The sequence below is a fragment of the Aspergillus fischeri genome, genomic scaffold, assembly GCF_000149645.3.
Source record: "Aspergillus fischeri NRRL 181 1099437636266 genomic scaffold, whole genome shotgun sequence".
Taxonomy (NCBI): Eukaryota; Fungi; Ascomycota; class Eurotiomycetes; order Eurotiales; family Aspergillaceae; genus Aspergillus; species Aspergillus fischeri.
In genome coordinates, this window is record NW_001509760.1 from 1,312,112 (window position 1) to 1,326,754 (window position 14,643).

The following is a 14,643-nucleotide window of genomic DNA, read 5'->3' on the forward strand; positions in this document are numbered from 1 at the left end:
CATATAGATAATATCTACATACCTATCACGAGATTCTACTAGGCTAGTCCCTGACTCGTTGCAGAATGCTGACTACTGATTTACCCAGATTTTCTGGAAAAAGGTACGCAATGGATGATACCGTGAGAACACAGCTCATGAACGTACCTAACTCCAACCCACATAGGTGAGCTTGTTGGTCTACTTAGGCTCGCTAAACAGGTCGTTTGCTCGAGTCACTCTTTTCTCAGGCCCCACGTCTGTTACCTTAACTCCACATTCGTATCAAGGTTCCTCCTGGAGGTATCTAGCATGCGGATTGTTAGAGAGGCAGAATGCTCGATACTAGTATGTAGTTAGGTCGAGCCTCGAGAGCGATTAGGCATCGTCTGTGGCGACTTTTGGGCCACACCGAACTTGAAGTCGCGAGGTTGGGCGATGGTGAAGACTGGAGATTAATTTTCGAAGTCTTTTAAGAGTCCTGAATCCCTGCAGACACTTATTCTGACTTACGGTTTATCCACGGTCCTAACGCCCAAGCAAATTGTTTCAGCCCCACTGTGACATCATCTTCCCCGGTTAAATTATCTCTTGAACTTTCAAAAGAGCAGTAGAGAGGTAGATGGAGGACAGTAGTATCAGGCGAGTTGGGTATCTTTACTGTTTTGCATTGATGCTATAGCAATGGCCATTATTGTCAGAAGAATATGGTCATAATCGAAGGATAAGGCAGGTAGTTGTTCGGTATCAGGTACTTGGTGCATGTATATCTGTCTTTCGTCTTTCCCTTGCGAGTAGATTAACTCTGTCAAATCTACCAACCTAAATGAAGAGAGGATATATGAACAGTGTATATAGCAAAGAGATCTCCAGTATATTAGTCCAAGCAGCTACTCAGAGGAACTCTAAGAAGCACTGTTGTAGTCGACCAAGCAGTACTGGTTGTCGATGAGGTCTACGACTTGATTCCTGTAGCAGGATCTCTAAGATAGGTAGTCAAGGCAGAAAAATTATGAAATTCGAACATTTTCTGTCCGAGTCTTTCAGATATGGATGGTTCAGGGTAAAGGACAGCTGCCTGTCAATGTCAGAAACATCCCTCCTGGTCTCAGATATACTTCAACCGGTATGATTTGATTTGCCAGTGCCTCTCTATATTGTTTGATTTACGGCCATGCTATTTGACAACTGACTTGTCCAACCACTGTTCCCACGCTGTTCACAATACCACATCTCCCAGATATATAGAACTATTCTTAATGGGGAATTTGTGGCATTGATTGAATTCCTAGCAACCAGAGATCATGATATGCATCGTCTTCTCACAGGATCGCAGCCCAAGAAGTTAGTGCCATGCAAGCTAGTGCCATGCAAGCCTCTGTCACCAGAGAAAAAAAAATTCGGAATCGGGAAATCGACCCAACAGACCATGATCTGCTGACCGCACCAAGAGCGCTAGTACTTACATGACCTTCCCATGTACCCACAGCCCGGTTCAAGTGTTGGAATGAGGTGCCTGGTACCATGGAATAGGAAATTATCACGTACATGACCGGCACCGACAAAGCGTCTTATCATCTATGGGCTGAAACCCGAGATGTAAGTATTTAGGGAGGATACAGATAAGGTACTCTGTAACCGATATTGTATTGGGAATTCTCCGAGTACTCACACCACAATACCCAGTGCACTGCTCGCCTATCTGCGTTGATTACAATATATGCAAATTTTCCTCTAGAGATTTTCTCCTTAGAGCTTGCCTACCGTTTGATCTATACCTGTAGAACTGAGACTGCGGCGTACTGATTTCCTGCCTGTTGATATCAGGTGGTGTTTAGTTGGAACGTCATGATGTCCACCATGCTTGAGGCGAAGCAGGCCACCTAACCGATGATCATCAGGATTCCGAAGGGATATACTAACATATTTCAAGCATGACAATTCAATAACAGCCATGATGCCACGTATATAGCAGGCCGAGAATCATAGAATCCGAAACCACGGACCATAATAGCACTATTAGAAGTACTAGACAGCGTCAATGGCATGTCCAGTCCGTTCGCAGATCCAATCCAGGCTTAGTAACTAACATTCATGGGGAAAAGCCGGGCACATTTCGTATTCTCATATGTCCAAAGACTCAATGAAGTCCCAAATGCCCTCGGGGCTTCATGTCACAAGGGGTACCCAAGAGCTGCTGTCATGAACGGGCTGGTTCATGACGATCGGGGGCCATTTCGGTGCCAGCAGCCGATTGTCCAGATCCATGTCATGGGATGCCGAAAAACGATAAAACCACACCGGTCTTGGCCCATCGCGTCGGACTATCTATTCTTGACAAGTATATATCTATGCCGCGTATATAAACAGGCAATGCGTGTCACAGTCGTCCTTCAAGACACAAAAGAAGGGTGGCGCAGTTCGTCAAGCTTGGCTTGTAGGCTAATTCCCGACTCCAGGGAGCTTTTGGTCACTTGACAAGCAGATAATTTCATCGTGGACCAGGGCATGATCGCAAACTGCCTACGTATGGTACCTGTCAGTACCTCTCGAGTCAGCAGGTGGTCTGAATGATTAAGGTAGCTAAGGTAAGACAGTAAGTAGAGATCTAGATCCTGGACGGCGCAAGTATGCGGCGGCTCGAGATTGTACCAATTCTGTTACTTTCATACGCCGGGTGAGTGGGCAGCAGGAAAGGCAGCCAATCAGGCGGATTCCAGTAAAAATCATGGCTGGTCACTTGACACCAGTGGACCAGACGCATGGCGCCTGGTGCCTCTCCTTTTACCTAAGCTCCCGGTAAGTAGTTAACTAATTACCATACAGCTTGGTAAGGTACTCTGAAAGAATTACATAGTACGACATACACAAAGTCCTAAAACGATAATCTCAACTTATGACCAGCATATCCACCAAATTGAGTGGCCAAAGTTGCCCTGATTTCATGAATTTCGCATTTTCTCTTTAGAATGCTCCAGTGATATACTTTACATATGAAATCTATCATCATCATTGCGTTGTTATGGTCCTACGTGACATAAGTGTTTGTAAAGTCATTTCCTCCCTTCTTGCTCTTAAGCATTGCATTTATTATAGTCAACGAGTAGCGACACCTAGAATACAGGACACTTGAGAGTCTCTAAATCAATGACAGAGGATCTATGCCTAAAATGCCGTAGTGCGCCATGTGATCAAACTTTGTCCATCTGCTTAGCTTCCACGGAGCATGATAGTGATCCATGGCCAGTTAATCCAGTTATATATGGAATACCACTCTCTGATGCATGAATTCTCGAATCCGATTTATGGGAATGCAATCATTATTTCCTAAAGTCCAGTATCCGAATTGAAGAGAAGGAAGCAATCAAATCATATACATATGGTGATGGGGAAATGTTAGGGAGCCATCTACATAACTAGGATCTGATCAACTTCCCTTCCTGAGTGCTCGTGGGCCTCATGGCATTGGTCACCTGGCTTTGCCAATAAGTATTTGGACTACTCCGTACTTCAGGTGCATTATCTTCCTCGTCCAGCATTATATTATTAACGTAGGCTCGTACCTATCGTCCAAGCTCGAAGGTCCCACATAAGCCGCCGTCGTTATTGGACATTTGGTAGTAGCACAAGATTTTGCCCTAGATAGTCTGTAGACTTGGTACCTAGTTTCTTCCAAAGGCTTGAGACATGATCATCGAAATAATAATAAGTTCAGTTAGCTACCTAAGGTTCGACGACCACTAGGTAGATACTTATTGGCTGTGGTGGACAATTTTCTGCTTGACGTCGTTCACTTCTTACTGACTCAATACAGAATAGTAACTATATGATTCTATGTCCAATGAGACTGCCCTGGTGTCCACTCTGTATGCCTGTGCACCCAAAAGGGCACTAAATAGGCACCTTACTTCAATTCCTGCAAGGGAAATATAGCGTCATGATGGATAGCTGGAGGTACCCACTGGTCTTGTAAGGTACTGTATCAATACATACATACATGCATGTACCTAAAACCAGATTGTCCATTGGACAGCTAGGTAAGTAGTTACCTTACCTAGGGACTTAGGGTAAAGGTAATACTATTAGGCATATGCCCCTCTTTCCTGTGGCTCTCCTGGGGCCCCTGGCAAGCAAATCCATATCTGCCTCTCCGCTTTCTGGCTGGTACGTACTGTCATAAAAATTAATCTAGCAATTATTCTCTCCCATGAGCTGTTACTGTTAGACTTTTGAGGACAAGATTGAATTGGATTGAATTAAAAAGGAGAAAGGAGGAAACTAAGGTACGGAGTATTATTTTACTTGAGTATCAGCACATCATGTCTGCGGCCAGAAACAGAAAGCCAGAATGCGCCAATAGAAGACATTCCTAGCCATTATCCTTTGCCTCATCTACACACACTGCCACAACTGTCTAGGTATGCAGCAAGTACTATCTAGCTACTATCTACCCTATAGCTCATTTATGATTCAGAATTCACTAAGAATCTACAATTAGGCCGCATGCCATACCTCAGGATCATTCAGTTGGTGAACTGGTGGGTTGGCTGTCGCAACTAAACAGCAGCAGTAGTGGTAGTCTCTAGTAGTCCCGCCCCCTCCTCTCTGCCCCAAATTATTGCCTCCTCCAGCGCCATATTGAACTTCGATCTCACTACGATCTATTATTATTTCTCTTCCCCCCCGCTCGAGATCAAGACGCTTCCTCGCTCGAACGGTTCTTTGATAATTCCATATTTTCTTTGCATCAATCTTTAGAACGTTCTTACTTGACTGAAGATAGCCCGAGTGTTCCTTGCTTTTCATCCTCTTCTCCCGGTTCTTTATTCCCGCGTTCCTGCAGGCCTCGCGTGTTCGGGCTTCGTCGCTCCATCAACGTCACCTGCTCTCCCTCTCCCTCTCTCTAACCTACCTTAATCTCTCTCCCTCTCGCTCTCACTCGTGCTCCATTTCTTCCTCTTCCTTTCCGTCCTCACGACCTTTCGAGGACATCAATCCAATATAATTCCTGAACTGTAGACGCCAAATTGCAAATTCCCTCGCCTTTCAAGTAATACCACTCCTGCCTCCTTTTTTTATTTTTTTATCTTTTCATTTTATCATCTTTGTTACTGTTCTCCAAACGAATTCATTATTTCTTTCCCTTGGAGGTTTCCTCCTGTGGTCTTGTGTCTGCACCCTTGCCAAGTCCATTGGTCCTTGCTCTGAGCCTACCACCTACGATTCGCCCGCCCATAAGTCCGCCTCTCTCAACCTTTCCATCTCACGCGCACCTCCACTCAACATCCACCATTCGGATATTCCGCCCATTCAAAGCGAACACCCCTCCTTCTGCTCCACCATCGATTGCAGTCTGCCCAAAACGGACTTCAGAACTCCCTTCTACGCTATTTTCCGCCATTCACTGTTGAAGTGCAGCCCTCCATACTCTCGATAGCAACTGCCCAACCCCCCTCTTGTTGCCAACCCCACAAGTTGCCCGTGATGTCACAAAATCGACCTGGGGTGTTCTCGAATCTGCGCATGGGCGGTAAGAAACTTCCAAATGCTAAGTCCAATTGTTCAGAAAACATTACCCAGGAGCCTGTGGAACTGACTGCTTCGCTTCCGACCATGCAGAAGTCGTCCGCGAGAAGGTCCAGGATGGACTGACAGGGGAAACCAAGGAGATTTCGTACTCACAATGTAAAATCGTCGGCAATGGATCGTTTGGTGTCGTCTTTCAGACGAAAATGATGCCAAGCGGCGAGGATGCTGCCATCAAGAGGGTCCTTCAAGACAAGCGCTTCAAAGTATGTGTACATTATATGGGCAATTGCCCTCGCTGCCCAACCCCAAGATACTGTCGCTGACGAGATACCAGAATCGAGAACTGCAGATTATGCGGATTGTTCGCCATCCTAACATCGTAGAATTGAAAGCCTTCTACTACTCGAACGGCGAGAGGGTATGCGACTCTCCTGTGTCTCCCCTTCCGTCCAAATCTGCCTTTTTGCTGACTACCCTACCATTGTCTTTAACAGAAGGATGAAGTGTACCTAAACCTCGTTCTCGAATACGTACCAGAAACCGTCTATCGGGCGTCGCGGTACTTCAATAAACTGAAAACGACTATGCCAATGTTGGAAGTCAAGCTGTATATCTATCAATTGTTCCGTTCCCTGGCATACATCCATTCACAAGGCATCTGCCACCGTGACATCAAGCCCCAGAATCTCTTACTCGATCCAAATACCGGCATCCTCAAACTCTGCGACTTTGGTTCGGCCAAGATTCTGGTAGAGAATGAGCCCAACGTTTCCTATATCTGTTCCCGCTACTATCGTGCGCCGGAATTGATCTTCGGCGCCACTAATTACACAACGAAGATCGGTAAGTCCTCACTGATTCCTCCTTCAATTTCTGACACTGTCATTGCTGACGATCGTCAAGACGTGTGGTCCACGGGTTGTGTGATGGCTGAACTCATGCTTGGTCAGCCATTGTTCCCTGGGGAGTCGGGAATTGACCAACTGGTGGAAATCATCAAAGTCCTTGGTACCCCTACTCGGGAGCAGATCCGCACCATGAACCCAAACTATATGGAGCATAAATTCCCTCAAATTAAGCCACACCCATTCAACAAGGTGAACACGCTCTGAAGGAACTTGTTGCGAATGTACACTGACTCGATGACCCCAGGTTTTCCGGAGAGCTCCTCACGAGGCCATCGACCTAATCTCAGCTTTGCTGGAATACACGCCGACACAACGTCTCTCCGCTATCGAGGCGATGTGCCACCCGTTCTTCGACGAACTCAGAGATCCCAATACCCGACTGCCCGACTCTCGGCACCCTGGTGGCGCAGCTAAGGACCTCCCCAATCTCTTTGATTTCTCCAGACATGGTTCGTTGTCACTTGAGGCCCAAACTCATTCTTCCAGATGGCTGTTTCGCTGACGATTCCTTTGTAGAACTTTCTATTGCACCTGCATTGAACAGCCGGCTGGTTCCCCCTCATGCACGCGCCGCTCTCGAGGCCCGGGGGCTAGACATTGACAACTTCACTCCTCTCACGAAGGAGGAGATGATGGCACGTCTCGACTGAGTCGATACTTTCTCGTTACGAATCAAACGCCCGCTCGATAGTGCTTCTATCTGCACACTGCGCGAGGATATGATGTCATGCGATGCAATTTACTTTGTGCACTGGGATGTCCTTGGACCAGAAGTGGCTTTTATGGAACTTGTCGACCAGAGTCGCTGGCTAGACACCCGGGAGTTGGCATCTCTTCTGAACGTATGAGGATACAAGGCAAATCCCATATTCAAAAGAAAAGCTGAAAAAGGAGAAAACAGAAGAAAAAAACAGGAATGGGAAATACGGAAACATCGCATTCTGGTGACAACATAAGCAGTTTTCGTGAGGCGGTGGTGCATCATGACAATTTCATGCAACGGGGTTGACGGATTGTCATAGTCTGGAGTTTTCGAGGTGTCTGAGACAGCTCTTGGGAAAGGAAAAAAAAGTGATACCCTTTAGTGTGCGAGTCTGCCTTCGGGGATTTAAGTTTGCATAGCTTCATTCTCGTTTGAAGGAGGGCATGACCACTCCAATGCCGCAAGTCCTGAGAAATGCGAAGTGATCCATACCCTGTGGAGGCTACAGATACTGTGAGGAATTCCTCGGCTTGGAGACACCTAACAATTGTGTCTTTAAAGTCAGTCTTTGTGCTCCGAGTACCGGCATTGGAGGTCTCATGGCCCGCTCAACTTGCAGCTTTAGAAGCCCCTTCCTCGTGTTCACACTTCATTTTCGATTTTTGTGTCCTTAGCACTTCTCATCTTTTTTTCCCTCTGATTTTCTCTAAACTCTTGTTTGTTTCTAACGTCCGATTTCACCCGTTTGGCTTCGATGACCACGTGGGCTTCGACTTGGCCAACGGTGATCACAGCTGTTTTTTAATGCCAAGAGGATAACCTGCTTCTACACCTCCATATACATTCAGAGATTCTCAAGCTGTATGTCTGGGGACTTCTCATTCGCTAGTATGTATAAACACAGATACGTGTATCATTTCTTCGTGCTGCCTCTCCTCTCTATTTTCCTCTGATCGAGTACACGGGATCTACCTGAAAGTTATGCTGTGTAAACTTGTTATCCCAGAACCTCCCAATTCGCTGGCACTTGTACGCGATCGGGTTGCCCTCCGTCAAAGAAAGAGAGAATTGAGACTCGAAACTAGAGTCTGCTCCTTACTTTCACAAAAGAAAGTCATTTCCATAGCCTTTTCATTATCCTGAGCATAAATGATCCTTACAGAGACTTTTCATCTGATAGATACAGCGGAATTAAGCTGATATAGGGTTTCACAAGAATCAGTAACCACTGAAGCTGGTAGATACTAATCTGCTTGCACCTGATATCGAAAGCGACTTGTTATATGCCCACCTTCAATGTAAGGAAGATGAATCCGCTTACCTCGCGTTATCAAGGGTCAAGGTCCTAGTTATCAGTAGGGGTTATATAAGCCATGGAACGGAACATCTAATATTCCAGCTTTGCGCCGGCCGAAGCTGTTATTCTGGCACGCGGTACTTAGCTTCAACTGAACTACCTGGTCTTTGCCAACAAAAGGGGCCGTGATCTTATTTTTGAGTGACAGAGACAGCTCCAGCTTGGGTATCCACTGGATAGATACTCTGTTGGAGTCAATTGTTGTTTGCGAGTTGAGATCTGTCGTGCAATCGTAACATGGCCGACTACGAACGCCGACCACACGGACACTCAAGGGGAGGGCGCAAGAGGCGTTATAGAGGTCGGTCTACGATAATTGAAATCCTTGCTGCTCTGCCTTTGGCTGAGTAGAAGGTCCTTTCCCTTACTGCTTTTGATTGAACTAACATTGCTCCGGTGGTGCACAGATGATGAGGATTTTGACCGGCGTCCGCAGAGGCGCAGATACGAAGAGCCACTCGTGGTCAAGGTCCGACGACAACTGCTAACTCTTGCCGAATCTGTATGAGTTTCCCTATCACATAAGACCCGGTCTTACCGATTGCAATTGGTGAAGCTTACATGGAAATGCGCTCTAGGCTGCTCGAAGAGCAGAGGACGACGCTGTGGTCATCGCAAAAAGTGTCGCAGAGAACTATGAGGACGAAGAGCTGAGAAAAAGCTATGTCGAAATAGCCATTGATCTGTATGTGAGAATAAGCTTTCTGTTCAACTCCAACCTCCCGTGCGCCGTCCAGTGCTAACCTGTCGGCTTTCTGGTAGTGTCATAGAGCAACCGTTGAAGGTTCCCTTTATCGCCGCTACAGTTCTGGTCGCCAATAACTATAAATCAGAGCTTGTGGAAGATGTCCTCAAACGAGCACGCGAATCACTGCAACAGTACATTGATGCCGGAGCCTGGCGCGAGGTCAAGCTTCTTCTGCGATTTCTGGGTTGCCTTCAATCTATTTTCGAGGGAGACGGCGTCTTTCCAATCCTGGAGGAACTTTTTGCGCGTGCGGTTGATCTCCAAACCGCGTCATCTGAAGACGTCAGTGAACTATCCTCAACATTTCTTCGAGATAGATGTTGGCCGGGTGCTGATGTCGTCTCTATAGTTGCTAGGACTCGAGCTCGTCAAAATCATTCTCTTCACGATCCCATACACTATGGCGTCTCCAGCCACCGGGTTTGAAGCACAAGCAAGTGCCCTCTTGGAGAAAACAGACATCATCGCCTCAACGCCGCATGCTCTAGTTGACTTGGTGAATCCATTTGCTTTACAGGATGGTGAACCAACTGCTGTGCAGAGCGTCATCGGCTTGCTTCAGAACCAACTCCAAGCCGAGGCAAACCGTGGCTGGGAACTTGCTTGCCTTCCTCGGCCCTGGAAGAGGTCGGAAAGCGAAGAAGACGGTCCTATAGAAGCCGGGCCTAAACATGCCTTCCCTCAGATCACCGTCCCGAATCCTGTACGAAAAGGAGCCAGGGCGATTTTCCCCGAGATCTACCTCTCTGTATACGCGAATCAAGACTTGGAGACGGTCCCTCCGACGTCGGACATTGCATCGTCTTTGTTGAGAGAAGCTCTCGTGGATACAATCAACATCCTCGACTTCAACCGCATCGCTACTGCCAAATTTCTGATAGATGTGGATTGTTACTTCACGCCAAACACTTTTGTGAAGCGTGCTACGCCATTTGACAGGCTGCGCGATCTCCCTGGGGATCGCCCTACATGGAAGCCTGAGGATGTTGCTGTCGACGCCGTCTTCTCCCAGCTATTCCAGCTTCCTTCCCCAGAACACAAGCTGGTTTATTATCACTCAGTCCTCACTGAATGTTGCAAGATTGCGCCCGCTGCAATTGCCCCCAGTTTAGGTAGAGCTATTCGTTTCCTGTATCGAAGCCTTGACACAATTGATTTGGAGCTCATTCACCGATTCTTGGATTGGTTCGCTCATCACCTGAGCAACTTTGGATTCACATGGAAATGGAGCGAATGGTTGGTGAGCTTGATCCGAAAACATTGTCTGTATGCTAACGTTTGGCTTCAGGATTGAGGACCTCGAGCTCCCGCTTGTCCATCCAAGAATGGCGTTCATTACGGGCGCCATCGACAAAGAGATTCGATTGAGCTTTGCCCAACGCATCAGAGGAACTCTGCCAGATCCGTACCAGGAATTGATAACCGAAGGAAAGGAGAAGGATACTCCTGATTTCAAATACTCCTCAGATAGTGAGTCTTACCTCACATGTCCTCCTCGTTCTGCTCACTCGATAGGGTTAACGAATATCCTTTTTCCTACAGCTACTCCTTACGCCAAAGAAGGCAGAGAGATCATGCAACTCATTCGCAGAAAAGCGGGCGATGAGGAGATTCAGCCACTGATCACCGCCATCGAGGAGCAAGCGAAGGCTCTAGGAGTCGACGATCCTATGTTGCCCTCTACCGATGCCTTTGTCACGTCTATCTGCTTCGTTGGGTCCAAGTCTCTTTCTCACGTCCTGTCATGCATTGAGCGGAACAAGGAGAGACTGTTGGCGATTGGGCCCAAATCAGCTCGTGCCCGTTGTCAGATCATCACCTCGGTGATGGAGTACTGGGTAGATCAACCAGGCGTCGCGATCAATATTATCGACAAGCTGTTGAACTACACCATCCTGACACCCTTATCCGTCATCGAATGGGCCCTGGTGGAGAGGTTGCAAGCAGGAACAATTCTTAGCAGAACACATATTTTTGAGATGATTTCTGCTACGGTTGGCAAGGTCACCAATCGTCTGCGGCAGATTGTGGCTGCACGCACCCAGGCCGGTCTGTATGAACCTCAATTGAGTGTCTTGGACGAGACCCTGAGCCGCGAAAAGGCCGATATGCAGGCTCTTTTCAGAGTAATCGAAGACTCTATCGTGTCGGTCGCTGGCGGTAGTAACGATGGACTGATGGAGAGAGGGGATGGAAGTGGGAACCTGCCAGAGGACGAGATCATCCGTCAGTGGGGTCGCCGATGGCTCAGGGTATTCCGACGCAAGGCTGGTGTGGAGGAATCATTCATCACCGAGGCCATGGCTGATGCCACACCGGTCGGGACGGTGGCCCCTGCGCCCCAGCCTGCTGCCTCTGAGACTGGGGCGGCTGCGAATGCAGCAGCAGATGGAGACATGGACATTGCTGGCGCTGATGAAGCCGTCGAGATTTCGTAGGGCGGTCGCTCTGGACCCAAACAGCCCATCAGTCTCATTGCCGCCAATTTGCTCGACTGGGTCACTGCGTCTGTTTTCCTTGAAGCTATGTATTGATAGGTCATTGTGGGATTAAGGTAAACAGAACGAAAAAAGACTCTGTACTCTGTCCTCCTTGTTTCTTGATCCATCTTTGGCATTTCTTTACCGGTCCTTGTTTGATATACATTCAATCATGGTCGTTTTGTCTGCTATGCCTGCTTTTGAGCCACACCTAGTAATGTCTGATACTTGTGGAATCTCCCATGAGTCCTCGACCAGGGGGGCCCTTATGGAGCTGGTTGACGTTGAAATATTTCGCTTCAAGGGCACCTTCTGAGTATTCAGTAGGTTCATTAATGTAATGTTGGTATGTATTTCTAACAATTGATATATTATATACAGCAAACTTGCAGAGGTCCTGCCAAAGGTCAAGCAGGGAAGAGAAGATTCCGGACCTCCATGGATGAACCAAGCCACCAAATGATTAAAATGATACAATAAGAATGACCATAGAGGAAAACAGGGAATGACCAGTGTTGTACAAAGGTGATTAGGGTATGGTCAGTGGCCAAGAAAGGGAAAATGTGAAAGCACATGACAGTCATTATTCACATCAAGGTTGGGGACCAACCTGTCCAAGGGTTCAAAGGAGTTAAGTCAGGCCCTTCTCTTTTTCATTTCGAACGGGTTTTTTGTATTTTTTTTGTCTGTTTCCACCTCCATGACCAGTCGATCTATTCGCAACGGAGTACGATTCGGACGTATTCTCCGCCGACGCAGTCTGTCATAACTGGAGGACATTGGCGTACTTCATGGCGCGACGAAATCGATCAAAGATCCTTTTTAGTCTCTTCGTGAGACAGATACTTGCGGTCGTCTTCGCCTTCCACTGTTTTGAGAATTGTCTCCATTTCCTTGGTCTGTCTCTTCCACTCGGCTTCGTCCATCTTCGTCTCGCGCCGGAAGAGTTCCTCGTTGGGCTTCCGGTAGCTGCCACCGAGGCGGTCCCACAGTGTCGTGAATTGTCCATAATTGTAGTTGAAGTAGAGGTGGTGCATCGTGTGGCAAGCAGCCCCGTTGATGATTGGGCTGTTGGCAACATATTCTCCGTCGTGAATCATTACCGTCCATAGGTTAATGAAGCCGAAGAGAAAAACATAGGCCAGCTTCTGTAGGGGAAAGATGAATGGGAAAACATGGTAAGGAACACTCTGCGACCAACCATCCAAGGGGTGGAAGGCATGCGACGCGAAGGGACTGGGCATGATCCACTTATGATGGGGTTTGTGGAGGGACTTGTAGATCAGTGGGTGGTGCAAGCCGCGGTGAATCCAGTAGATGCAGAAATCGGTGAAGGCGATAAACAGAGGGAACTGTAGAATGCTATAGTACGGGAACGGCTCTTCGTCGAAGGAGTCGTACAACTTGGCGTATCCCCTAACCTCGGCGACCAAGAAAGGAGCGGTCAGGAGAGACATGATGGGCATCGATCGCATGGTCTGCGCAATCTCCATGGTAATCTGATTTTTGAGGAACTTTGGATGCTTGACTGTCGTCTTGTCCCAGATGAAGATGTAAGAGAGGGTTGCGGAAATAAAGTAAACGATAATGCCGAAGATCCTATTTTGAAAGAAAATCGAGTCATTAGTTAACCATCTTTTGGACAGGATGGGGTCAAAGATGATTTTGCATACCAAACAATCAGAAAGAAACTCAGGAACTGGCGGTAGATGTTGTTTCTGGGCCATGCGCTCAGGTAGGCGTACTTGGACGGCTCCAGATGGAACAGTTGAGTGGCGGGTTCGTACACAAACGGCTTGGAGGCACCAAACAAGGATAAAGAGCTATTCGCAGCATTGGTCAAGCCTGGTAATGAGACCGTCGAGGAAAGTGATACGGGAAGCAGAGCCGAATATACGCGGTCCCCGATGAAGGTATCCCAGATCTCAAGAACGATATCCATGGTGCCGGGAAATGCGAACTATTTTTGCGCCAGAGAAGAAACTTGGCAGGGGTTGAGCACAGCCCAGTCAGTAAGCGGAGGGTCAATTTCAATAGAATGAAAACGGTATGAATTTAGAGACAAGAAGAAAGATAAAGCATCGGTGGAGGGAGGAGAGGTAGAAGATGAGGTGGAGGAGGAGGGTTTAATAAAAATAATAATAATAATGTTTGGAGACTTCTAATCAGGAGAACCACGGAAAATCGAACCTGCAGTAGTGTAGGTAGTTATCACACCAGGGCGGAACAGGCACAGCCGATCCGTCCAGTGGATTCGGCTCGTGGAGCAAGTAGTATCTGGAGATGGTATCTACTCCGAGGTGTAGGTTGCCTCGATGAGTTCACCAATGACTTGCAGATGAAGACAATGATCACTTGATGGAAATACCGACGCGGTCTGGGAAGATTGGGAGGGGGGATCTACGTGCCTACTCTGTCCACACTGATGGTGTTTAGGGTAAAGAGGAGCATTGAGTGGTAAGGTAACGAACCTCATTTTGTTTGAATACAGTGACAAAGTATAGGCGTATAGGCGCCATCCCATCAGGTATCAAAAATCCTTACACTGTACCTAAGTCTGTACCCAAGTAACCTCAGAATAATTGTTGACAAAGGAGCTGAGGTATAGTACGATGTGTAGAAGGATCAGATTGGATTGATACGGAATCTTGATCTATCTGCCAGATACAGTTGCCACAGCTTAAACCCTGAAAGGATAATACTTGATGGATCAAAAAAGCATGACTAAGATATGAATACTATGCACAAAAAATAGTCTTGCCTTGAGTCTGCGTCTTGACTGCTTCACCTTGATTGTCTGCAAACGGTTCTCACATCTCACGTTTCTTTTACCCCAGTACTAATCCATAATTAGCAAGTCAAGTACAAACTTTACCTAAAAGGGTTAGTTAAAATACTATACCGATTTAGGTAATGATCCAATACCAGCCAATGCGCGC

The 14,643-nt window shown here is 47.2% G+C and overlaps 3 protein-coding genes across 3 annotated transcripts, besides 1 other annotated feature; 2 read left to right on the forward strand and 1 right to left on the reverse strand.

Annotated features, from left to right (window-relative positions):
- The first annotated feature begins 1,325 nt into the window (after window positions 1-1,325).
- Window positions 1,326-1,354: a microsatellite.
- A 4,109-nt stretch (window positions 1,355-5,463) lies between these two features.
- On the forward strand, window positions 5,464-7,066 carry NFIA_051690 (GSK family serine/threonine-protein kinase; the record flags this gene model as incomplete). The annotated part of the gene is made up of 7 exons (XM_001257720.1): window positions 5,464-5,509; window positions 5,599-5,771; window positions 5,843-5,926; window positions 6,003-6,351; window positions 6,412-6,605; window positions 6,661-6,865; window positions 6,933-7,066. 7 exons carry the CDS (start codon window positions 5,464-5,466, stop codon window positions 7,064-7,066), a joined length of 1,185 nt encoding a protein of 394 aa, XP_001257721.1.
- Window positions 7,067-8,713: 1,647 nt separating this feature from the next.
- Window positions 8,714-11,662, forward strand: NFIA_051700 (NCBP1 family protein; the record flags this gene model as incomplete). The annotated part of the gene is made up of 7 exons (XM_001257721.1): window positions 8,714-8,777; window positions 8,884-8,978; window positions 9,055-9,161; window positions 9,239-9,506; window positions 9,574-10,460; window positions 10,513-10,694; window positions 10,767-11,662. 7 exons carry the CDS (start codon window positions 8,714-8,716, stop codon window positions 11,660-11,662), a joined length of 2,499 nt encoding a protein of 832 aa, XP_001257722.1.
- An 851-nt stretch (window positions 11,663-12,513) lies between these two features.
- Window positions 12,514-13,646, reverse strand: NFIA_051710 (sterol desaturase family protein; the record flags this gene model as incomplete). The annotated part of the gene is made up of 2 exons (XM_001257722.1): window positions 12,514-13,303; window positions 13,378-13,646. The coding sequence occupies 2 exons, from the start codon at window positions 13,644-13,646 to the stop codon at window positions 12,514-12,516; spliced, it is 1,059 nt and encodes a 352-aa protein (XP_001257723.1).
- Between the last annotated feature and the right edge of the window lie 997 nt (window positions 13,647-14,643).